Here is a 24,336-nt window from a genome sequence, read left to right as displayed (position 1 = left end):
GCCACACTTTCAACGGAAGCCTGAAATCGGGACCAAGTTTTCACAGTGGCTTCAACGGGACTTGACTGCATTTAGCTGAGCCTGGATCCAAAAACCGACCCCGCCCACCATCCCAAAAAAATCAGCAGATTCCAATAAATTCACTAGTCTCAAACAAAGCAGCCTGATGACTACAAGATGGGACTGGGTGACTAGAGAAAGAGGCTTCTTTACTCTTCTGAGTTTCTGGTGGGGGGTGGGGTGTTGAATCAAGCTTTCCCCAGCCTTGGTCTCCAGGATTCTAACCCCAACATCATGCTGGCCCTCAATTAGAGTAGTAGTTTGAAATGCCAGAGAGCTGCAAATTCATGGTGTCCAACAAAGCTTTTAAGAGCATCCCGTCCAATTTCTCCTATAGAACCTGCTTCCACATGCATTGCATGCTGCCTTTTGCATTCAGGAGAGCTTCAACATTTGCGGGCAGTGCAGCACTGCAGCGGAAATGCTGCTAATGGGCACATGCAAGTCAGCCTAAGCCTTGGTCCCTTCTCCATTGCGCAACGATGACGCAATTCTTTAGCCTCTCCGTGGATTGCCACATCAGTTAGGGGCACATTTCCTTCTGATGGTGCTGCCCACATACGGCGCACTGAGCAAAAAAGGAGAGGCCCAGCAACATCACCAGACACACCAGTCTGTTAACATGGATTGATCTAATTGCTGGTAATTGGTAAAACAGTACCGGGCAGAGCTCAGACGGTTTGACTGGGAAAAACTCGGATGCCGACACTGCCTCCTGTTGCTTTGCATGGAAGCTGCACACAACATTAGCGCATGCCGCTCAGAAATGGCTCCTTCCTGCTTTTCTCTTCCTTTGCTTGTGCATTATTTCCATCCATAGTATGGGCACACTTTGAAGGGATCTACAGAAATTGCTCCAAGCATAAAAGTTATTTAGAGAAGGGTCTTTAGACAAAAACATGCTATAGATCAGGTCTTTGACCCTTCACATTGCTGAGCTTCAACTCCACATCACCCCTTGTCACCTGACTATGCTTGCTGGGACTGATGGGAATTGTAGTTTTGCAACAGCTGGAAGGTAAAAAATAAAAAGCACAACAATGGTTGCACCCATTATAGTCTGCTGCAATGTTCCAAGAAACCCAATAAACCAATCAAGTGACGGTAGGAAAAGAACCTAACAGATTAGCCTAGTGACAGTAAGAACAGACTGAAGCTCAATCCAGATAGGACTGAGGCACTGTGAGTGGGTGGTTCCCTAGATCAGATGGGTGGGAGGTCACCTGCTTTTGATGGAGTTACACTTCCTCTGAAGGAGCAGGTTTGTAGCTTGGGGGTACTCCTGGATCCTTTGCTGTCGCTCGAGGCTCAGGTGGCCTCAGTGGCCCAAAGTGCCTTCCATCAACTTTGGCTGGTGGCCCAGCTACATCCCTATCTGGACAGGGATAGCCTAACTACTGTTGTCTAGGCTCTCGTGACCTTAAGGTTAGATTACTGCAATGCCTTATATGTAGGGATGTCTCTGAAGACAGTTTGGAAACTTCAGCCAGTGCAGAATTCTGGGGCCAGGTTGCTAACCGGGGCAAGACTGTTTGAGCATATTACACCAATCCTGGTCCAACTGCACTGGCTACCAATTAGTTTCTGGGCTCAATTCAAAGTGCTGGTTTTAACCTATACAGTGGTACTTCAGGTTAAAGACGCTTCAGGTTACAGACGCTTCAGGTTACAGACTCTGCTAACCCAGAAATAGTACCTCGGGTTAAGAACTTTGCTTCAGGATGAGAACAGTTTCAGGTTGAGAACGGACCTCCAGAACGAATTAAGTTCTTAACCCAAGGTACCACTCTACTGTAAAGCCTTAAATGGCTCAGGACCACAATACCTCAGGGACCGTCTCTTTCCACATGAACCTACCAGGACCCTGTTATCATCTTCTGAGGCCCTCCTTTGTGTGCCTCCTCCTCAAGAGGTGCAGAGGGTGGCGACCTGAGAACAGGCCTTCTCTGCAGTGGTGCCCCATCTGTGGAATGCTCCCCCCAGGGAAGTTTGCCTAGGGGCAAGGCAAAAACGTTCCTTTTTAACCAGGCCTTTTGTTGTTTTGACTGACATCCTATGCCCTTTTAAAACGTGGTTCTTGGGGGGGTGTTATTGGGTTGTTGTTTTTATTTTGATTACATATATTGTGGTTTTATATTTTGATTTTGTTCTGTGAACCACCCTGAGACCTCCAGGTATAGGGTAGGGTGTGTGTGTCACACAAGCCTTTGGGAGGTACAGAAGGCATCAGAGGAGGGAAAGAAGGAAGGAAAGGGACAGAGGCCAGTATTGCACACAGTACCCCTATCATTAGGGACGCGGGTGGTGCTGTGGGTTAAACTACAGAGCCTAGGACTTGCTGATCAGAAGGATGGCAGTTCGAATCCCCGCGACGGGGTGAGCTCCCATTGCTCAGTCCCTGCTCCTGCCAACCTAGCAGTTTGAAAGCACGTCAAAGTGCAAGTAGATAAATAGGTACCGCTCCGGCGGGAAGGTAAACGGCGTTTCCGTGCACTGCTCTGGTTCGCCAGAAGCAGCTTAGTCATGCTGGCCACATGACCCGGAAGCTGTACACCGGCTCCCTCGGCCAATAAAGCGAGATGAGCGCCTCAACCCCAGAGCCGGCCACGACTGGACCTAATGGTCAGGGGTCCCTTTACCTTTACCCCTATCATTCAAAGCACCCCAGGGTGCCCCGGCACTCTGGTTGAAAACCACTGTCTAAAACCATTGTTCTACCCACCGGGCTGCTGGACTATCACCTGCAGCGACCCCAAACCCAACTTTGGGAGGTATCTCCTGAAGAGCGTCCCCAAGAACCAGCACCTGCGCTTTGAGGGCTTCATTGTCACCCCCGGAGAGGATCTGTGTGCCGTTCCCAAAGGCTCCATGGACTTGGTCATGCGCACAGTGGTCCTGTGCTTGGTGACCAACGTCACAGCCATCCTCAGCCATAGCTGTCAACCTTCCCTTTTTTTGCGGGAAATTCCCTTATTCCAGCGCCGTTTCCTGCTGCTTCCCACTTCTATCCGGTATTGTTAGATATCCCATAGAGTGTCCCCGGGACAGGTGAGGCTGCTGACCCCTTATTTTCGAGCCTCCCTGGGACAGGTGAGGCTGCTGATCCCTTATTTTCAAATCTGAAAGTTGACAGCTATGTCCTCAGCGAAGTCCAAAGAGTGGGAGGCACAGGGAGGCATATTTGAGCCCCACACCCCAAGTTGATGGGCATTGCCATTCAAACGGTGTGTGCATATAGCGATGAGGAGACATCAGCAAAAGGGAGGAAGCTCATGCAGAAGCTAAGGGAGCTTTCAGGTGGGAACTATTTTCAGATGACATCCAGCCCTGCCCCTTCCAGGAGCGGCCGTTGTTCTCTCTCGCGCGCGCGCTTGATTTGAACGTGAGGCGACGGTTGGCCGTCGGGGGGGGGGGCGGCTGAGGCGCCGCTTTGCTGGCGGCCCTTGGTCGGCGGCTGAGGGCCTGGCTCCGGCCCCTTTCTCCGAGATGGTCGGAGAGGTCGTGCTCAACGTCTCTCACCCGTCGGGTTTTTCCCGGCTCTTTCTCGGCTCAAAGGCAGAAGGGTAGAGGCGAGGGCCTCCACCGCTCGGCCTCCGCCGCCTCCGCCTTCCTGAGGTGACACAGCAGTCGTGGGAGCCGCTTCGTACATCGCAGTGGCGCCTCCAAGCGGTGCCCCCAGCTTCCCCTCGTTTCCTTCGCTGCTGGGCAAGGGAAAGGTTGGCCGTTTCCAACGCCTCCTGGAAACGGTGAGCTTTGGGCGTCAAATTTACGAATCCGGATATGCGCATCAAGTTACCGACGTGTTAACACGTTGCATTCCGTTTACCATTTTTTTTTTTAATTAAGGGTCAATGTAAGTTTGAGCAGATTCTAAAACTGACCCGAGAGGATGTAAACCTAAACAAACAGTTCCTTCCATAGAAAAAGCTCCTAATAGCAGAGCCAGTGCAGATGCCTTGCAAGGAATTGTGATCGGATCTCCCCTCCTTGTTCATAAAGTAGCCACAGAGGGATGTCAGCATGTCTTCATTTTGATTTTATATATATATATATGGCAGTTTTTAAGGTTGGTCTCTTTGAACCGCCCTGAGACCTCCGCGTATAGGGGGGTATATCAATTCAATAAATAATAACAATTGCACTTTGGCCAATTCTGGTTGTGCAACAGCAGCTGTTTGCACAGCTCTTACACAACAAACCTGCTTCCCCCCAAAGGTCAGACTTTCGCACTATCATGCCTTGGAAGTGTGGAATGACGCAACATTTTATATTCCTCCTGCAAACAAATTGGGATGCATGTTTGAGGGGGAAGGGACGACCTTGGTGATCTGGAAATTGCCCAAGACCCAGGACGCTAAGTCTAAAAGGGAGGTCCAGCCTTTGGAGAAGAGGCATAAACCTAGTGCTTTCCTGTAAAATGTTATGCCTAACAACTCAGTCACTGGTGCTCTTCCCTGTTTTGCAAAACCTGTGGCAATCACAGACCAGGCTTAAACTTGAAGCTGATATGTAGGTGCTTGTGGGCAGTTTCCTCCTAAGGCAAATGGCCTTAGGAGCAATTTTCATCAGGATCACAACAAGGGGAGGAAACTCCCCCCCCAAAAAAAACAACAACTAATGCAGCCCTGCTATTATGAGCTCCCTCATGACCAGTCCAACGAAGTTGATTTTGAAGAATCATCGTTTCAACACTGGTGATCTTTGCTTCTAACAGCTGTGTTGGCAGTAGAGGGTTTCCCAGACTTAATAATAACAGCTTTGAAAGGGATTTTGAATTGGTTCCACTCGCTTCCTTATTTTATTTAAAAAATTAAATTTCTATACCACCCTTCATCCAAGGATCACTGGGCAGTTTACAATATAAAGACACAAAAATACATAGCACGGTAACAACAACAAAAATCTCCACACAGTTTATATTTTTTAAAATAAATTTTATTAGAGTTTATAAAGAGAGATACAGAACTTAATACCAAATATCTTTTTTTATCCGACGCTAGTCTAAATAATGTATCCTTGCGAGATGCCTGTGCCACAAGATGAACATACTAGGATGAATAAAGAACCATTGGTTTATTGCATGAAATAAAAGAGGAAGAGTATAAAGGGGCTGATTCAGGCAGCAACATTACAGATGTGCAAGCAGCTGTGAGAATTTGCCACAGTACCAAAGGTAAGGTGGTGGTTGGTAGAACTGATCTAGAAGCAAGCAGAGTGCAAAGTCAGGGATAGTGTTACTGTATAAGAATTCTAAGGTCTCAAATACAGAATAAATATTCATAAATGCTCATATATCTAAATATATAAGCCATGTGTCTGAAGTAGTACAGGAGAGCAATCCTGAAGCCATTTTGACTCTCCCAGTGACCTCAAATATTCCTCTGCTGTTTGAGATTGCTTTTAATATAAAATATGCCCCTCGGTGAATCATGTCAACTGCACAGATGTAGTAGTAAACTAAAAAGTAGTAAACTAAAAAGTTCAGGTTGGGGCAACTATACATGTATCCTGCACTGCAAGCACCTAAGCGCCATGCCACACACTGCAACCCCATACACCCCACATTGACCCCCACAAAAAAACCTAACTGCTCTGGCACTGATGGCCCCTTCACACAGAAAATCCCCACACATCCTGCTCAGGGCCGGGTTTAGGTTTGATGAGGCCCTAAGTTACTGAAAGTAATGGGGCCCTTTATATGTCCACCTGTCCTTTGTCAACAACAAATTGTCACTGTTTTTGTGTTTTGAATATATGCTATATGGTAATTTATAGACCTAATAGGTATCCAAAGCCATTTGCACATAACAAAATATGTATTTTATCAAAGTTATGGTTGAACTGAAATGCAATTAACAAGTACATTAATAGTGAAATAATTATTAACCTCTAACTTTAATTTTTTTTTTATTCATAACAAACTTAATAATGCAAACACATTGGCATTTGGCAATAAAAAAAGTTCCTTTAGAAGCACAATTTACAAAGACTCATAATCTAGTCTCTAGAAACTTGCTATAACAAGAAATAATAATAGGTGTAAATATATGATGCAAACTACTAATTATAAATAGCAGATTGTAGGCACGCTATATATAGAAACGAGCGAACCAGTGATATTTTAGGTAACAGACAGGGCCCATTATTTTCATCACAGGTGCCTACACAACACAAAACACTGTTGCTTTATGTAGGTTTTATTTTATTTGTTTTTTTATCTTACGTTTTGGAAATGTGCATCCAGGTTTTATTCCTTTAAAATTTTGGGGGGCCCCCAAGAGAGTAGGGTCCTAAGCTATAGCTTGTTTAGCTTACACATAATTCCAGCACAGGGATGCAGGTGGCGCTATGGGTTAAACCACAGAGCCTAGGACTTGCTGATCAGAAGGTCGCGGTTCGAATCCCCACCACGGGATGAGCTCCCGTTACTCAGTCCCTGCTCCTGCCAACCTAGCAGTTCAAAAGCACGTCAAAGTGCAAGTAGATAAATAGGTACCACTCCGGCGGGAAGGTGAACGGCATTTCCGTGCGCTGCTCTGGTTCGCCAGAAGCGGCTTAGTCATGCTGGCCACATGACCTGGAAGCTGTCTGTGGACAAATGCCGGCTCCCTTGGCCAGTAAAGCGAGATGAGCGCCGCAACCCCAGAGTCGGTCACAACTGGACCTAATGGTCAGGGGTCCCTTTACCTTAAATCCAGCACTGATCCTGCTACAGGGCCCAGTTATTCTGAAAAGATTGCCATATGCCTATATTCTCATCTTCTGCACTGGCTAGGGTGATGTATAATTAACCTAAAGTAGGTAATAAAAACCATCAGGTGCCCAGGTCTCTCCTGCCACAGAGAGACCAAAAGAACAGCTAGAGCGAATAAAAGTAAAGCATTTGCAGGGCAGGACTGTGCTGCTCAAGTCTGCAGCTGCTTGAGGCAAAAAACACACACAAGGGAAGCAAATATACCACTGTAGACTAGTTTCAAATCCTTCCACCCCAGCATTTTTCAGCGCAGTTTTGGTGTGAAAGAGTTCTGCCATGGGAAAAAGGTTTCCCCTTATATTTAGGGAAAGCTTGTAACAAATTTAAACCAACATTCACTTTGGGTTACTACAGGACCGCGGAGTACACTGCTGCAATAAAGTGTAAGAATACCCCCTAAATGAGATTATTTCCCTCTTAAAGACAGCAAATACAGTTTTTAAGTTCCTCTGACGGGCAAGATTACAAGTGCATGCACAAACCATGTTATTGGTGAGTTTGTGTGTGTGTGTGTGGAGTTTATTAACAATATTTCTTTCCACCCTTTGAGATCTTTGAGGACTGGAAGCAACAGATAATAACAAGCCCCACCATCGAGACTCTGCGACTGACTTTCTCTTCTCCTCTGGCTTTGCTGTTTTCTGCCCTCCTGCTAACATGGAAGAAACATGCCTTGTTGTCCTGCTCAGGTTATGCGTCCATATATTAGCCTTCCCTGCTTACTTGCTATTGTATCTGGGTATCTGGGAACCCCTTTGCAAGAAGTTATTCCCCTACTTCATGTCTGTGATGACAATCAGTTATAATAAGCACATGTCCAACAAGAAAAGGGAAATGTTCAGCAACCTGAAGGACTTTGCCAGTCCTACGGGGGACCTCACACTGCTGGAGATTGGCACAGGAACTGGCTCCAACTTTCAGTTCTACCCCGTGGGATGCAAAATCATATGCACTGATCCGAACCCCAACTTCCAGAAGTTTCTTGACAAGAGCCTGGCTGAAAATCCACACGTGCAGGTGGAACGCTGTTTGGTGGCTCCGGCTGAGGACCTGCACCAGGTACCATCTGCGTCGGTGGATGTGGTGGTTTCAACGCTGGTGCTATGCTCTGTGAAGAGCCCAGAGCAAGTTATGAAAGAAGTCCTGCGGGTGCTGAGACCGGTAAGTAGCTCACGCCGTGGGAAGAACAAGCACAGTTCAGTAACTGCAGGGGCATGCTGTATTCTCAGGTATTAGTCAATTCTATATCCATTGGGGAATCACAAATGCAGGTAGATGCATTCGGATCCCTTGTTGTTTCTGCATAAACCAATTTGCTTCTGAGCTATTTACATTCTCACAAGCTGCAAACGTTGGGATCACTTCCTTGCTTTTCTCCCTAACTACAGTTAGGAAGAAACAATCCCACCCTCTGTGTTACTGAGAGCACCTTACACAGATCTAGACATGCCTCTTATTATTTTGTCCGTTGTTGTTGCACACTTGTGAAAACCAAACAAATTTTTAAACATGCTTGTCTCTGATGTTGAAACTGATAAGAGGGTTGGGCTGGAAGACCCAGTATACCTTGTAGCAGGAACCCCCCCACCCCAATCATTCTGTTTGCACAAACTTCACACACACTCACACTCACACACTACATACGCCACATTTCTGTTATAAATTCATAGAAAATCAACCATACATCGGATTTGCACTGTTCCATTTTTTACTCCATGTGACAAGGACTATCAAAGGGGGGTGCTTGGTTTCTGGTCAGCCATAATCTCTTCAGCATACCAGCACATCCACAGGAGCCCTGCCCAGTTGCTATGTCAACCCTGATAATCCCAGACAGAAGACAATCAAAATCACAAAGAACAGTGGATTCACCACAGGCTGAAACAAAGGACAATGATCAGATCTTCCCTCTGGGGGCAGGAAACTGCAAACTCCCCATTGTCACCTGGAAAGTACTCATGGGGAGGGGGAAAGGAGGAACCAGCCAGGTGACAGGACACTCAGGTTACCACCACAACTCCTCCCTCAACCCCTCCTTTCTGTAATGTATGCATGATGTCAATCCTTTCTGTAATGTATGCATGATGTTTCTGGGGGTGGGCTTGACCTAGAGGAGGGGAATTTCAAAAGTTTTTATAAGGTCTTGCAGCCCATTGTTCTGGGTCTTTCCTCTCTCTTGCTAGTGAGGGGAACACCCTGTTGCAACAGTTCAATAAAGGCCAAGCCTACAGGCTGCTGTTTTGCTCCATGTTATCCTGGTTGGTGTCTTTGTTTTGTCCAAGAGAGCCCTCAGATTTTTCCGTTAACAACCTGAAGCACCCTCTCCACTCCCGTCGTTCAGCCCGGACACTGAGATCCAGCTCTGAGGGCCTTCTGGAGGTTCCCTCACTGTGAGCAGTGAAGGGAACCAGACAGAGGGCTTTCTCAGTAGTGGCACCCACCCTGTGGAATGCCCTGCCATCAGATGTCAAGGAAATAAACTTTTAGAAGACATCTGAAGGCAGCCCTGTTTAGGGACGTTTTTAATGTTTGATCTTTTATCGTGTTTTTAATATTCTGTTGGAAGATATCTAGAGTGGCTGGGGAAACCTGTATGTATGTATGAATAAATAAATTATTATTATTATTATTCCTCCTTCTCACATTTCAGCCTCTCTGCATTTGTTTTGTGTCTATTCCCACCTGCCTTAAAAAAAAATAATAGAATGATTCATGTTTGGGAATGGCTTTTTAAACACATTATAGCCTTCCTTTTGCAGTATAGTGAGTAAAATGTATCTGTTTCACCCACTGAGATTTCCTTGACATCTTCCATCTCTGCTTACCAATGAAACTGGCAAAGTCGGGGGCAAACTCAAAATCACGCTTGGCTGAGCTGTTAACTGACTCTAGTGACAGATCTCATGCCCTCCAACATTTATTTGATGAAAATAGGGACATCCTATTAAACAGCAGCAGCAGCAATTGTATTATTGGTTGCCCCAACCAATCAGGGCTGCTTTCAACATACATAAAAAAAGGATTTCTCCAAACCATAGAACCAGCTCCTAGGGGCCGAGGTACCATTGACCCCACGAATAAAATATTTGAGGGGGCCGGGAACCCCCAAAGGTGATGGGCAATACGATTGAAATGGGGTGTGTCTGTGTACTACTTCTTGTGGTTGATTATATGGGGAGGGGCATACCTGGCCTTCCCCAATATTTTATTCAAGTTGCCACTCCTGCTCCAAACTGAGCGAATGGGTATTAAAATGGCCTATGAAGATATTGGTGAAGATGTTGACCCAGCTTGTAGCAGCTGTGAGAAAAGGCAAATGATGGAGATGTGTAATATTATGCTCGGAATGGAGAAAGCGGACAGAGAAATCATAGAATTGTAGAATTAGAAGGGAGCCTGGAGATCATCTAGTCCAACCCCCTACAAGGCAGGAATATGCAGCTGTCCCGTACAGGGATCGAACCTGCAACCTTGGTGTTCTCAGCACCACATTCTAACCAACTGAGCAGTCTGTGTTCCACTCATAAGACTAGAACTCCAAAGCCATCCAATGCAGCTGAATGTGGGAAGATTCAGGTCAAAATTCAGGGGGAACAGTGGCTGTTGCCATGAAAAATTAACAGCACTGATACCATTAGAGCTGATTGTGCAAAGGAATATCTGAGGAAATCCAAAGGAGAATCGAAAGTAACTTATATGCATCCATTTCTGTTTCTCCAGGGTGGCGCTTTCTACTTCCTAGAACACGTTGCAGGTGCTCCTTCCAGCTGGACTCTTTTCTGGCAGCAGATCTATGATCCAATTTGGATATGTCTGTTTGACGGGTGCCACTTGGCCAGAGAAACCTGGAACGACCTGGACAAAGCTGGCTTCTCAGAGCTGAAGCTGCAACACATACATGTCCCTTTAAAATGGCAACCTAATAAGCCGCATATCATAGGTTATGCTGTAAAGTAGCTTGGAAATAAATTACTGAACAAAATCTCCATGCAGGTGTCTCTGGGTTGGGGTGTAGAACCTAACCGTAAGAATTATAGCACAGCCCATCACTATGTCACCTATGGCCTGTGAACTTCTTGTGCAATCTGTAATTGGATGCACACACATGTATGTTATCGCCAATCCATTTTTTATTTCCACTTGACAGACTGTCCAGCTACCTTCACTTTCCACAATCCAGCTGCTCCCATGCAGATGTGAACGTTGCCATAACACATAGTTTGGGCTTGCCTCATTCACTTCCACGTGAGCATGCGTGAACTCCCATTACTATTCTCCCTGGAAGCATCTGATCCCCATGGAGGTTGGGATATCAGAAGAAGAAGAGTTTGGACTTGATATCCCGCCTTTCACTCCCCTTAAAGAGTCTCCAAGTGGCTAACAATCTCCTTTCCCTTCCTCCCCCACAACAAACACTCTGTAAGGTGAGTGAGGCTGAGAGACTTCAGAGAAGTGTGACTAGCCCAAGGTCACCCAGCCGCTGCATGTGGAAGAGCGGGGAAGCAAACCCAGTTCACCAGATTACGAGTCCACCGCTCTTAACCACTACACCACACCATTGTCCATTACCTTAAACAGAATTTCCTTTTAATTTGGAAGATGACTGAGAGGTTCCTATCGCAGGTGCTGCCAGTGTGGTGCTTGCAGGCACATGCGTGCTAACAGAGGCCTTTCCTGAAACCCACAGAGTCCCTTCCCTGCACTTAAAGTCTACACATCACAAAACAGTGTTGGTGTATGTATGTTTTGTTTTATTTGTTTTTTATCTTATATTTTGGAAATGTACAAGTTTTGTTTCCTTCAAATTGGGGGGGGGGGCTCCAAGACAGTGGGGCCCTAAGCTATAACTTGTTTAGCTTAAACGTAAATCTGGCATTTAGGACCGCGGAGTACTTCTGCAATAAAGTGTTAGAATACCCCCAAAATGAGATTATTTCCCTCTTAAAGACAGCAAATACAGTTTTTAAATTCCCTCTGACAGGGGCAAGATTACGAGTGCGTGCACACACAAGGTTATTGGTGAGTGTGTGTGTGTGAGAGAGAGTGTTATTTTATGAAGAATATTCCTCTCCACCCTTTGAGATCTCGCAGCCAGTGTAGTCACTGCCAAGGGCTCTGGCAGCTGTACCTTTAACATATATCAAGCTATTCCTGGAACTTGTTTGCTTCGTTTTAACTGGCTAGTTATTTAGGACTGGTAGCTGCAGATAAAAACAAGCCCCACCCTCGAGACTCTGCAACTGACTTTCTCTTCTCCTCTGACTTTGCTGTTTTCTGCCCTCCTGCTAACATGGAAGCAACATGCCTAGTTGTCCTGCTCAGGTTCTGCGTCCAGATACTAGCCTTCCCTGCTTACTTGCTATGGTATCTGGGTATCTGGGAACCCCTTTGCAAAAAGTTATTCCCCTACCTCATGGCTGTGGTGACCATCTGTTATAATAAGCACATGTCTGACAAGAAAAAGGAAATGTTCAGCAACCTGAAGGACTTTGCCAGTCCCACCGGGGGCCTCACGCTGTTGGAGATTGGTGCGGGAACTGGCTCCAACTTTCAGTTCTACCCCGCGGGATGCAAAATCATATGCACTGATCCGAACCCCAACTTCCAGAAGTTTCTCGACAAGAGCCTGGCTGAAAATCCACACGTGCAGGTGGAACGCTGTTTGGTGGCTCCGGCTGAGGACCTGCACCAGGTACCAGCTGCGTCGGTGGATGTGGTGGTTTCAACGCTGGTGCTATGCTCTGTGAAGAGCCCAGAGCAAGTTATGAAAGAAGTCCTACGGGTGCTGAGACCGGTAAGTAGCTCACGCCGTGGGAAGAACAAGGACAATTCAGTAAATGCAGGGGCATGCTGTATTCTTGGGTGTTAGTCAATTCTATATCCGTTGGGGAATCACAAATGCAGGTAGATGGATTCAGATCCCTCGTTGTTTCTGCGTAAACCAATTTGCTTCTGAGCTATTTACATTCTCACAAGTTGCAAACGTTGGAATCCCTTGGTTTTCTCCCTAACTACAGTTAGGAAGAAACAATCCCACACTCTGTGTTATTGAGGGCACCTTAGACAGATCTAGACATGCCTTATTATTTTGTCTGTTGTTGCTGTGCACTTGTGAAAGATCAAAGCAAATTTTTAAACATGCTTGTCTCCAACTTTGAAACTGGTAGATGGTTGGGCAGGAAGGCCCAGTATACCTGAAGCAGCATCTCCATCCCACTCATTCAGCCCAGACAATGAGGTCCAGCACCGAGGGCCTTCTGGCGGTTCCCTTACTGCGAGAAGTGAGATTACAGGGTACCAGGCAGAGGGCCTTCTCAGTAGTGGCACCCACCCTGTGGAATGCCCTGCCATCAGATGTCAAGGAAACAAACAACTATATGACTTTTAGAAGACATCTGAAGGCTGTTTAGGGAAGTTTTTAATTTTTGATGTTTTATTGTGTTTTTAATACCCTGTTGGGCGGATAAATTTATTATTATTATTATTCTCTTGAATGTTTTTGACAGCAGCAGATAGCCATAGTTTTAAAGGAGAATGCTATAAGCATAACAAAACCGTAACATCTTTTTTTATATATATAAAATTTTTATTGATTTTACAAAGTTTTAATAGACATAAACAAACAAATAAAGACACAAACAAACATGTATAATTTCATATCCCTTTTTTCCTTAAACCTTACTTCATCGACTTCCCCATACCTCCCCTTTCTGCATCCCAATTTCCAAAATTATTTCAGCAAATCCTAACAAAACTTAATTTTATCAAATTTTCCCTTATTCTTTTCTTTTACTTAATCTTTTGCAGCTGTAACCCCCCATTTTCCTTAGAACTTCGACATTTTAACACTCATTAATTTTACAATATTTCTTAAGATAAATTTTAAATTTCTTCCAATCTTCTTCCGCCGTCTCTTTCCCCTGATCGCGGATTCTGCCAGTCATTTCAGCCAGTCCCATATAATCTATCACCTTCATCTGCCAATCTTCCAGAGTGGGTAGATCTTGAGTCTTCCAATGCCTTGCGATAAGTACTCTTGCTGCTGTGGTAGCATACATAAAAAAAGTTCTGTCCTTCTTTGGCACCAATTGGCCGGCAATGCCCAAGAGAAAGGCCTCTGGTTTCTTAGGAAAAGTACATTTAAGTACCTTTTTCATTTCATTATATATCATTTCCCAGAAAGCCTTAATCTTCGGGCACGTCCACCAAAGGTGGTAAAAGGTACCTTCAGTCTCTCTACATTTCCAACACTTATTGTCAGGCAAATGATAAATTTTTGCTAGCTTGACTGGGGTCATGTACCACCTATAAATCATTTTCATAATATTTTCCTTTAGGGCATTACATGCCGTAAATTTCAAGCCCGTGTTCCATAACTGTTCCCAGTCAGCAAACATAATGTTATGACCAATGTCCTGTGCCCACTTAATCATAGCTGATTTAACTGTTTCATCTTGTGTATTCCATCAAAACCGTAACATCTTAACTACTTTTAAACGAGGAGATCTAAAGAGCAATCGGATTGTGCAAGAATGTGTATAAGAACATGCTTAACTTCAAGTCCCCTTTCGCAACAGCCTAGATTCAAGCTACAGAAGGGCATTTGCGACCAAGGCTATTTTAAAAGAAGTTGGAGAGGTTTTACTGCGCAGACTGTTCCAACACATAAATAAATAGTCAATTAATTTTCCGTTAGTATTTGATGTTACCCTTAAGACTTCTCTTTAACTATCGTTTCTCAGATATGGATGAATAGACAGAAAGAGGAAAGCCAAGGCTGAACTTCTTTTTTAAAACTGACCTCATTGTAAAACATTGTAAAATATGTGAAAGCCCAGAGAATTGTACAGTGCTCCCCAGACACTCAGACACTCCTATTTTCCAGGGACAGTCCTTCATTTACAGAAGCTGTGCTGGTTTTTTATTTGATCCGGGAATGTCCCGCTTTTCCTTAGGATATCCCTATTTTCATTGGAGAAATGTTGGAGTGTATGGAGATCTGCAATCCCTGAATCAAAGGGATAAGTAACTATATAAGTTTTAGAAGACGTCTGAAGGCAGCCCTGTACAGGGAAGTTTTTAAATGCTTCATCTACTGGCAGAGGGTCATGTCTGCCTTATCCTAAAACTCCCCCAGCAGCACAGATTAGGAAACAGAGTTACACAGAAAGTTGTGAGTGTTGAAATTGCTACATTCGTATATCCTTCATGGAATATTCTGATTCACTCTTTGATGCAAGGTCTGATGATGATGTAAGAGTTCATGAGGTGGGGGGTATCAGGATTTTCACCTTGAGTCAGCAAACCGCAACTGATCTGAAAGGAAAGGAATTTGAATTCTGATATATGATAATAACTTGTCAATTGGCTTCGGTGACAAACAGCATTTAAACAAATTCCAACTGCTTCCTGCAAACATGTGAAAATCTTTTTGTCTTCCCACCCCTTTTAGGTTTTTGGGTTTTTTTGTGGGACCTGTAGTTTCTGTTGCTGAAAAAAAAATGTAAATTTTGGTTTTCAAAATGTTCCAGCTTGCAAAGCAGAATTTTATCAAGCGATGGAAATGATATATTTGTGGGAAACTGATTTTTAAGAAAGAATGAAAGTGCTTTCAGATTATATATATATATATATATAAATTTCCATATACTGTACAGTGGTACCTCTGGTTACGAACTTAATTCATTCCGGAGGTCCGTTTTTAACCTGAAACCGTTCTTAACCTGAGGTACCACTTTAGCTAATGGAGCCTCCTGCTGCCGCCGCACCGTGCCGCCACGTGATTTCTGTTCTCATCCTGGGGCAAAGCTCTTAACCCAAGGTACTACTTCCGGGTTAATGGAATCTGTAACCTGAAGTGTTTGTAACCCGAGGTGTTTGTAACCCAAGGTACCACTGTATATATATTCCACCATGAGTCATTCTGATTCCTCAAGAGCAATATATTTTAAACTAGCAGTGGTAAATTCTTAGGCTAGGGACATGATCGAGCCCAAACAGCTATTATCTTTCTCCCTGCAACACCACCAATTTGGACAGCTGCAAATTGGATGTAAAGTGCCCTCTCCTCAGTCATCAGATAGTTCATTTGATGAGCCAGGAAAACGGATAGCGCTGCTTTTCAGCTGATCTGTATGGATCCATACTGACTTTTGGACCTTCTCAGCATTGGCATGTAGCTGTCAAGGGTTTGCTAAGCATGACTGCAACCTTCGGCCAAAAAGGTTAGTTAGTTATCCCAGTTCATAATCCTAAAAGCACCCAACATAAATAAACTTCAGAATTTTGAACAGTTTACATACCAGTTCACAGTACATGAATTTACAGTTCGCACAATCAGTTATTTGAGAAACGAGCCCTTAAACTCAACCTGTAACTCATTAACATGTCCAAGGACTGAACTGGGGTCAAGTTTGACAATTTTTCACATTGGCAAAAAGTGGTTGTGAAAAGTTCCAAAAGGATTTCTCCAAACCATAGAACCAACTCCTAGGGGCCGAGGTCTCATTGACCCCACGAATAAAATATCTGAGGGGGCCGGGAACCCCCAAAGGTGATGGGCAATATGATTAAAATGGAGTGTGTCTGTGTACTACTTCTTGTGGTTGATTATATGGGGAGGGGCATACCTGGCCTTCCCCAATATTTTATGCAGCTGTCCCGTACAGGGATCGAACCTGCAACCTTGGTGTTCTCAGCACCACGCTCTAACCCACTGAGCTTTCCGTGTTCCTCTCATAAGACCAGAACCCCAAAGCCATCCAATGCAGCTGAACGTGGGAAGATTCAGGACAGAATTCAGGGGAACAGTGGCTGTTGCCATGAAAAATTAACAGCACTCTGATACCATTAGCCGCTGATTATGCAAAGGAATATCTGAGGAAATCCAAAGGAGAATCGAAAGTAACTTATATGCATCCATTTCTGTTTCTCCAGGGTGGCGCTTTCTACTTCCTAGAACACGTTGCAGGTGCTCCTTCCAGCTGGACTCTCTTCTGGCAGCAGATCTATGATCCAACTTGGATATGTCTGTTTGACGGGTGCCACTTGGCCAGAGAAACCTGGAACGACCTGGAAAAAGCTGGCTTCTCAGAGCTGAAGCTACGGCACATACATGCTCCTTTAAAATGGCACCCTACTAGGCCGCATATCATAGGTTATGCTGTAAAGTAGCTTGGAAATAAATTTCTGAACAAGATCTCCATGCAGGTGTCTCTGGGTTGGGGTGTAGAACCTAACCGTAAGAATTATAGCACAGCCCATCACTATGTCACCTATGGCCTGTGAACCTCTTGTGCAATCTGTAATTGGATGCACACACATGTATGTTATTACCAATCCATTTTTTATTTCCACTTGACAGACTGTCCAGCTACCTTCACTTTCCACAATCCAGCTGCTCCCATGCAGATGTGAACGTTGCCATAACACATAGCTTGGGCTTGCCTCATTCACTTCCACGTGAGCATGCATGAACTCCCATTACTATTCTCCCTGGAAGCATCTGATCCCCATGGAGCTTGGGATATCAGAAGAAGAAGAGTTTGGACTTGATATCCCGCCTTTCACTCCCCTTAAGGAGTCTCCAAGCGGCTAACAATCTCCTTTCCCTTCCTCCCCCACAACAAACACTCTGTAAGGTGAGTGAGGCTGAGAGACTTCAGAGAAGTGTGACTAGCCCAAGGTCACCCAGCAGCTGCATGTGGAAGAGTGGGGAAGCAAACCCAGTTCACCAGATTACGAATCCAACGCTCTTAACCACTACACCACACCATTGTCCATTACCTTAAACAGAATTTCCTTTTAATTTGGAAGATGACTGAGAGGTTCCTATCGCAGGTGCTGCCAGTGTGGTGCTTGCAGGCACACGCGTGCTAACAGAGGCCTTTCCTGAAACCCACAGAGTCCCTTCCCTGCACTTAAAGCAATGTTTTATTGCAGCCGGTATAACAGGTTGTGGAGTGTGCCCACAACAGCTTATCTGGTTTGCTAATGTGCCCTCAGGTACTTTTTGTAGTCCTTGTTTATTGCTATTTACACAATGGGCAAGAGCCAGCCTAATTTCAATCATCATCACTGCTGCCAGTTGCCTTTACGACCCTTCTCTTACGTTCCCACAGTCTTCTGATATCCGTGTGCACAGAGATTCCGGTCTTTGCTCCACCTCTGAGCCAGAGCTTAACCCTGCAACACCTGTGAATCTGTCTGCTCCTTTTCCTGCATCTCCCCTTCTTGTGTTTCTTCCCTGCCCTCTCTCTCCTCCCCCACCGTGGGCTGGGAATCCCTTCTCACTTCAGTCTCTCCTCCTTCTGAAGCCCTCTTCCCTCTCTTCTTCCTGTCTCTCATACAGTTCAGGCTCGCTGATATAACTAATGTCAGGGAGTTCTGACATAAGTACCTATATGATGCAAACTACTAATAATTATAAATAGCAGGTTGCAGGCCCCTATATATAGAAATGAGCAAACCAGTGATATTTTAGGGGGCAGGCTAGCAGGTGGGGCCCATTACTTACATCATAGGAGCCTACACAACATAAAACACTGTTGCTGTATGTAGGTTTTATTTTATTTTACTTTATCTTACATTTTGGAAATGTACATCCAAGTTTTTTTCCTTTAATTTTTTGGGGCCCCAACAGAGTGGGGCCCTAAACTATAGCTTGCTTAGCTTATACAGTACGTAAATCCAGCGCTGATCCTGCTACAGGGCCCAGTTATTCTGAAAGGATCGCTTTATGCCTATATTCTAATGTCAGCAGATGGGTTTTTATCCTATGCTAAGAAATCAGGCCTCGACTCCGTAAGCTGCGGAAAATCTTTTTTTGAAAAAATCCTTAACCCACGTGGTCAGAATTTCACTAAAATCCTGCCGTTATGCAATTAACTCATAAATGGTGCCAAACGGTTGCAAATGCCACTCTGAAAACCAAAGGGTTTTTATCCTAGGCTAAGAAATCAGGCCTTGACACCGTAAGCTGCGGAAAATCTTTTTTTGAAAAAATCACAAAAAATCTGACGTTATGCAGTTTAGGTTAATTTATAATTAACCTAAAGTAGGTCATAAAAACCATCAGGTGTCCATGTCTCTTCTGCCACCGAGAGAACAAAAGAACAGCCAGAGTGGCAGCTGCCAAAGATGTTATTCTTATTTCAGACAATTCCAATAATTAAGGAGACAGCGATATTTAAAGAGTGGCAAAGAGCAATTTCAAGATATATCTGGCAGGGTAAGAAGCCAAGAATTATGTATAAGTTATTAACGGATGCGAAAGAAAGAGGAGGCTTCGCCCTGCCAGACTTGAAATTATATTATGAAGCTTCATGTCTCTGCTGGCTGAAAGAATGGATAAAGTTAAAAAATACTGAGTTATTGGATTTGGAAGGTTTTGATAACAGATTTGGCTGGCACGCATATCTATGGTGTAAGAAAAGAAAGATTAATAAAGGCTTTGAAAACCACATCTTTAGAAGATCTCTCATAGAAATATGGGAGAGATATAGAAGTTTATTAGAATCAAGAACTCCCCACTGGCTATCTCCGTTAGAAGTTATGAGTCTTAAGAAAGTTAATATGAGGGGGACCTGGATTACATTTAAGAATTGATTATAAAGGAAGGAGGATAATGGAAAATGAAACCCTATGAAGAAGTGAAAGTGTATGTGTGTGATTGGTTGCATTATTATCAGGTTAACGAAATGTTTAAAAGGACTTAAAAGAAAGAGGTTATGAGGAAATAGAATCTAAATTTCAAATAGAAATAATAAACAATGAAAATAAAATTTTGTCCAAAATGTATAAATTCTTGCTAGAATGGTATACAAAAGATGAGGAAGTTAAATCGGTTATGATACACTGGGCCAGAGATTTGGGTTATAATATACAGATTAACGATTGGATAAAACTGTGGAATGAAAATATAAAATTTACGGCATGTAATGCGTTAAAAGATAATGTAATGAAAATGATTTCTAGATGGCACATCACACCTGTGAAACCGGCAAAAATGTATAAAACATGTAATAAGTGTTGGAAATGTAAAGAAAAAGAAGGAACGTTTTACCATATGTGGTGGGACTGTAAGAAGGTGAAGGGCTTCTGGGAAATGATATATAATGAGATGAAAAAGATGTTGAAATATACGTTTGTTAAGAAACCAGAGGCTTTTCTTCTAGGAATAGTAGGAAATGAAATAAATAGAATGGATTGTAAACTTTTCCAATATGCAGTAACAGCAGCGAGAATATTATTGGCCCAAAAATGGAAACAGGAACAACTGCCGACGCTCAAAGAATGGAGAATGAAACTGATGGACTATGCTGAACTAGACAAACCAACAGGACAGATCAGATATATACGAGATCAAAAGTTCATTGAAGACTGGGGAAAATTTTCAGACTATCTGAAATGTGTATGTGATGAGCAAATAACGCTAGTGGGATTTCAAGAAGTTCTGTAAATGATAGAGGACTATTGTATTGATGAAAACTAAGGGTGTGAAGGTTTATAAAATGCAGTATAAAATTAGGAAATGCGTATTTAAAAATTTGAATAATGGATGATTGTCAGAGAGGTTGAAGGAAGTCAAAAAGAGAAAATATGTGATAAAATTTAGATTGGATATTATAAATGTATGTTGGAAAATTTAATTATAGATATATAGATATATAGATATGAACAGCCAGAGCGGATAAAAGTAAAGCATTTGCAGGTCAGGACTGCTGCTCAAGTCTGCAGCTCCTTGAGACAAAAGAACAAACCCACAAGGGAAGCAAATATATCACTGAAGACTACCGTAGTTTCAACTCAGAGGGAGCCAATCCTTCCACCCCAACATTTTTCAGCGCAGTTTTGGTGTGAAAGAGTTCTGCCATGGGGAAAAGGTTTCCCCTTATATTTAGGAAAAGCTTGTAACAAATTTAAACCAACATTCACTTTGGGTTACTACAGGACCGCGGAGTACACTGCTGCAATAAAGTGTAAGAATACCCCCTAAATGAGATTATTTCCCTCTTAAAGACAGCAAATACAGTTTTTAAGTTCCTCTGACGGGCAAGATTACAAGGGCATGCAAAAACCATGTTATTGGTGAATTTGTGTGTGTGTGGAGTTTATTAACAATATTTCTTTCCACCCTTTGAGATCTTTGAGGACTGGAAGCAACAGATAATAACAAGCCCCACCCTTGAGACACCCGACTGACTTTCTCTTCTCCTCTGGCTTTGCTGTTTTCTGCCCTTCTGCTAACATGGAAGCAACATGCCTAGTTGTCCTGCTCAGGTTTTGCGTCCAGATATTAGCCTTCCCTGCTTACTTGCTGTGGTATCTGGGTATCTGGGAACCCCTTTGCAAGAAGTTATTCCCCTACATCATGTAGTTTCACCCACTGAGATTTCCTTGACATCTTCCATCTCTGCTTACCAATGAAACTGGCAAAGTCGGCGGCAAACTCAAAATCACCCTTGGCTAAGCTGTTAACTGACTCTAGTGACAGATCCCATACCCTCCAACATTTATTTGATGAAAATAGGGACATCCTATTAAACAACAACAGCAGCAATTGTATTATTGGTTGCCCCAACCACTCTGGGCTGCTTTCAACATACATAAAAACATAATAAAACATAAAACATTTTTTTAAAAAAACCCTATACAGGGCTGCCTTCAGATGTCTTCTAAAGGTTGTATAGTTACTTATCTCCTTGGCTTGGGAGTCACATAACTCCCTATCCTCCAATATTTCTCTGATGAAAATAGGGACTGAGGAAAAGCAGGACATTCCAGGATCAAATCAGAAACCAGGAAGTAAATCCAGGACTCTTAGCATAGGGACATGATCCAGACCAAACAGTTATTATCTTTCTCCCTGCAACACCACCAATTTGGACAGCTGCCACAAAAAATAAAATAAGGTAGCATTCAGTGCAGAGTAGACCTATTAAAATGAATGAACCTCTCTTAGTCACCCTGATTACCATAATTTCAATAGGTCTACTTAGTTAAACACCTGCCAGGGTACTAGGGTGGATGAAGTTCTTTAAACCTCTCCTTCAAGCCCAGTGGCCTGGTGGGGATGTAAATTGCCCTCACCAGGAAAAGGGATAGCTCCCCTTTTCAACTCTTACATCTGTATGGATCCATACTGAGTTTTGGCCTTCTCAGCATTGGCATGCAGCTCTCAAAGGGTTTGCTAAGCATGACTGCAACCTTGGGCCCAAAAAGTTCGTTAGTTATCCCAGTTCACAATCCTAAAAGCACCCAACATAAATAAACTTCGGAATTTTGAACAGTTTACATACCAGTTCACAGTGTACCGGTACATGAATTTACAGTTTTCACAAACAGTTATTTGAGAAACGAGCCCTTAAACTCAACCTGTTGATCATTAACATGTCCAAGGACTGAACTGGGGTCAAGTTTGACAATGATACCAAATTTTTCACATTGGTTAATGCAAAATGGGGTTGTGAAAAGCTCGAAAAGGATTTCTCCAAACCATAGAACCAACTCCTAGGGGCCGAGGTCTCATTGACCACACAAATAAAGTATTTGAGGGGGCCAGAAACCCCCAAAGGTGATGGGCAATACGATTGAAATGGGGTGTGTGTACTACTTCTTGTGGTTGATTATATGGGGAGGGGCATACCTGGCCTTCCCCAATATTTTATGCAGCTGTCCCGTACAGGGATCGAACCTGCAACCTTGGCGTTCTCAGCACCATGCTCTAACCCACTGAGCTTTCCGTGTTCCTCTCATAAGACTAGAACCCCAAAGCCATCCAATGCAGCTGAACGTGGGAAGATTCAGGACAGAATTCAGGGAGGCAGTGGCTGTTGCCATGAAAAATTAACAGCACTCTGATACCATTAGCGCTGATTGTGCAAAGGAATATCTGAGGAAATCCAAAGGAGAATCGAAAGTAACTTATATGCATCCATTTCTGTTTCTCCAGGGTGGCGCTTTCTACTTCCTAGAACACGTTGCAGGTGCACCTTACAGCTGGACTCTCTTCTGGCAGCAGATCTGTGATCCAACTTGGATATGTCTGTCTGACGGGCGCCACATGGCCAGAGAAACCTGGAACGACCTGGAAAAAGCTGGCTTCTCAGAGCTGAAGCTGCAACACATACATGTCCCTTTAAAATTGCAACCTAATAAGCCACATATCGTAGGTTATGCTGTAAAGTAGCTTGGAAATAAATTACTGAACAAAATCTCCATGCAGGTGTCTCTGGGTTGAGGTGTAGAACCTAACCGTAAGAATTATAGGACAACCCATCACTATGTCACCTATGAGGAAATGTTCAGCAACCTGAAGGACTTTGCCAGTCCTACGGGGGACCTCACACTGCTGGAGATTGGCACAGGAACTGTCTCCAACTTTCAGTTCTACCTCGCGGGATGCAAAATCATATGCACTGATCTGAACCCCAACTTCCAGAAGTTTCTCGACAAGAGCCTGGCTGAAAATCCACACGTGCAGGTGGAACGATGTTTGGTGGCTCCGGCTGAGGACCTGCACCAGGTACCAGCTGCGTCGGTGGATGTGGTGGTTTCAACGCTGGTGCTATGCTCTGTGAAGAGCCCAGAGCAAGTTAATAATAAGCCACATATCGTAGGTTATGCTGTAAAGTAGCTTGGAAATAAATTACTGAACAAAATCTCCATGCAGGTGTCTATGGGTTGGGGTGTAGAACCTAACCGTGAGAATTATAGGACAACCCATCACTATGTCACCTATGGCCTGTGAACTTCTTGTGCAATCTGTAATTGGATGCACACACATGTATGTTATCGCCAATCCATTTTTTATTTCCACTTGACAGACTGTCCAGCTACCTTCACTTTCCACAATCCAGCTGCTCCCATGCAGATGTGAACGTTGCCATAACACATAGCTTGGGCTTGCCTCATTCACTTCCACGTGAGCATGCATGAACTACCATAACTATTATCCCTGGAAGCATCTGGTCCCCATGGAGCTTGGGATATCAGAAGAAGAAGAGTTTGGACTTGATATCCCGCCTTTCACTCCCCTTAAGGAGTCTCCAAGTGGCTAACAATCTCCTTTCCCTTCCTCCTCACACCAAACACTCTGTAAGGTGAGTGAGGCTGAGAGACTTCAGAGAAGTGTGACTAGCCCAAGGTCACCCAGCCGCTGCATGTGGAAGAGCGGGGAAGCAAACCCAGTTCACCAGATTACGAGTCCACCGCTCTTAACCACTACACCACACCATTGTCCATTACCTTAAACAGAATTTCCTTTTAATTTGGAAGATGATTGAGAGATTCCTATCGCAGGTGCTGTCAGTGTGGTGCTTGCAGGCACACGCATGCTAACAGAGGCCTTTCCTGAAACCCGTGGAGTCCCTTCCCTGCACTTAAAGTCTACACATCACAAAACAGTGTTGGTGTATGTATGTTTTGTTTTATTTGTTTTTTATCTTATATTTTGGAAATGTACAAGTTTTGTTTCCTTCAAATTGGGGGGGGGGGGGCCTCCAAGACAGTGGGGCCCTAAG

General features: G+C 44.0%; 2 protein-coding genes and 1 long non-coding RNA gene across 4 annotated transcripts; 2 read left to right on the top strand and 1 right to left on the bottom strand.

The window, feature by feature from the left end:
• The first annotated feature begins 3,443 nt into the window (after positions 1–3,443).
• On the top strand, positions 3,444–10,800 carry LOC310700603 (thiol S-methyltransferase TMT1A-like). Of its 2 annotated transcripts, XM_083490526.1 has the most exons (4): positions 3,444–3,806; positions 5,061–5,233; positions 7,365–7,975; positions 10,535–10,800. In XM_083490526.1, the coding sequence occupies exons 3-4, from the start codon at positions 7,472–7,474 to the stop codon at positions 10,769–10,771; spliced, it is 741 nt and encodes a 246-aa protein (XP_083346652.1). In that variant the 5' UTR covers positions 3,444–3,806; positions 5,061–5,233; positions 7,365–7,471; the 3' UTR covers positions 10,772–10,800. The 2 variants fall into 2 exon arrangements, with proteins under 2 accessions (XP_083346652.1, XP_083346653.1); XM_083490527.1 differs by lacking the exon at positions 5,061–5,233 and having other exon boundaries at positions 3,453–3,806.
• On the bottom strand, positions 6,587–9,827 carry LOC310700651. Its single transcript, XR_014522662.1, has 2 exons — positions 9,125–9,827; positions 6,587–8,380 (listed from the first exon to the last, which is right to left on the bottom strand). It is a non-coding gene; the product is annotated as an uncharacterized lncRNA (long non-coding RNA).
• Positions 10,801–11,632: 832 nt separating the features above from the next.
• Positions 11,633–17,012, top strand: LOC310700602 (thiol S-methyltransferase TMT1A-like). The gene is made up of 2 exons (XM_083490525.1): positions 11,633–12,608; positions 16,751–17,012. Exons 1-2 carry the CDS (start codon positions 12,105–12,107, stop codon positions 16,985–16,987), a joined length of 741 nt encoding a protein of 246 aa, XP_083346651.1. The 5' UTR covers positions 11,633–12,104; the 3' UTR covers positions 16,988–17,012.
• The last annotated feature ends 7,324 nt before the right edge of the window (positions 17,013–24,336 follow it).

This window comes from Podarcis liolepis (genome assembly GCF_965112155.1).
Source record: "Podarcis liolepis genome assembly, chromosome: 2".
Taxonomy (NCBI): domain Eukaryota; kingdom Metazoa; phylum Chordata; class Lepidosauria; order Squamata; family Lacertidae; genus Podarcis; species Podarcis liolepis.
This window is presented reverse-complemented; position numbering and strand designations above follow the sequence as displayed.

Bases quoted from the DNA above. Each gene is read 5' to 3' on its own strand.
- LOC310700602 (XM_083490525.1), top strand. From the start codon at position 12,105: ATGGAAGCAACATGCCTAGTTGTCCTGCTCAGGTTCTGCGTCCAGATA. The intron at 12,609-16,750 runs GTAAGTAGCTCA...CTGTTTCTCCAG, and splicing joins TCCTACGGGTGCTGAGACCG to GGTGGCGCTTTCTACTTCCT.
- LOC310700603 (XM_083490526.1), top strand. From the start codon at position 7,472: ATGGAAGAAACATGCCTTGTTGTCCTGCTCAGGTTATGCGTCCATATA. The intron at 7,976-10,534 runs GTAAGTAGCTCA...CTGTTTCTCCAG, and splicing joins TCCTGCGGGTGCTGAGACCG to GGTGGCGCTTTCTACTTCCT.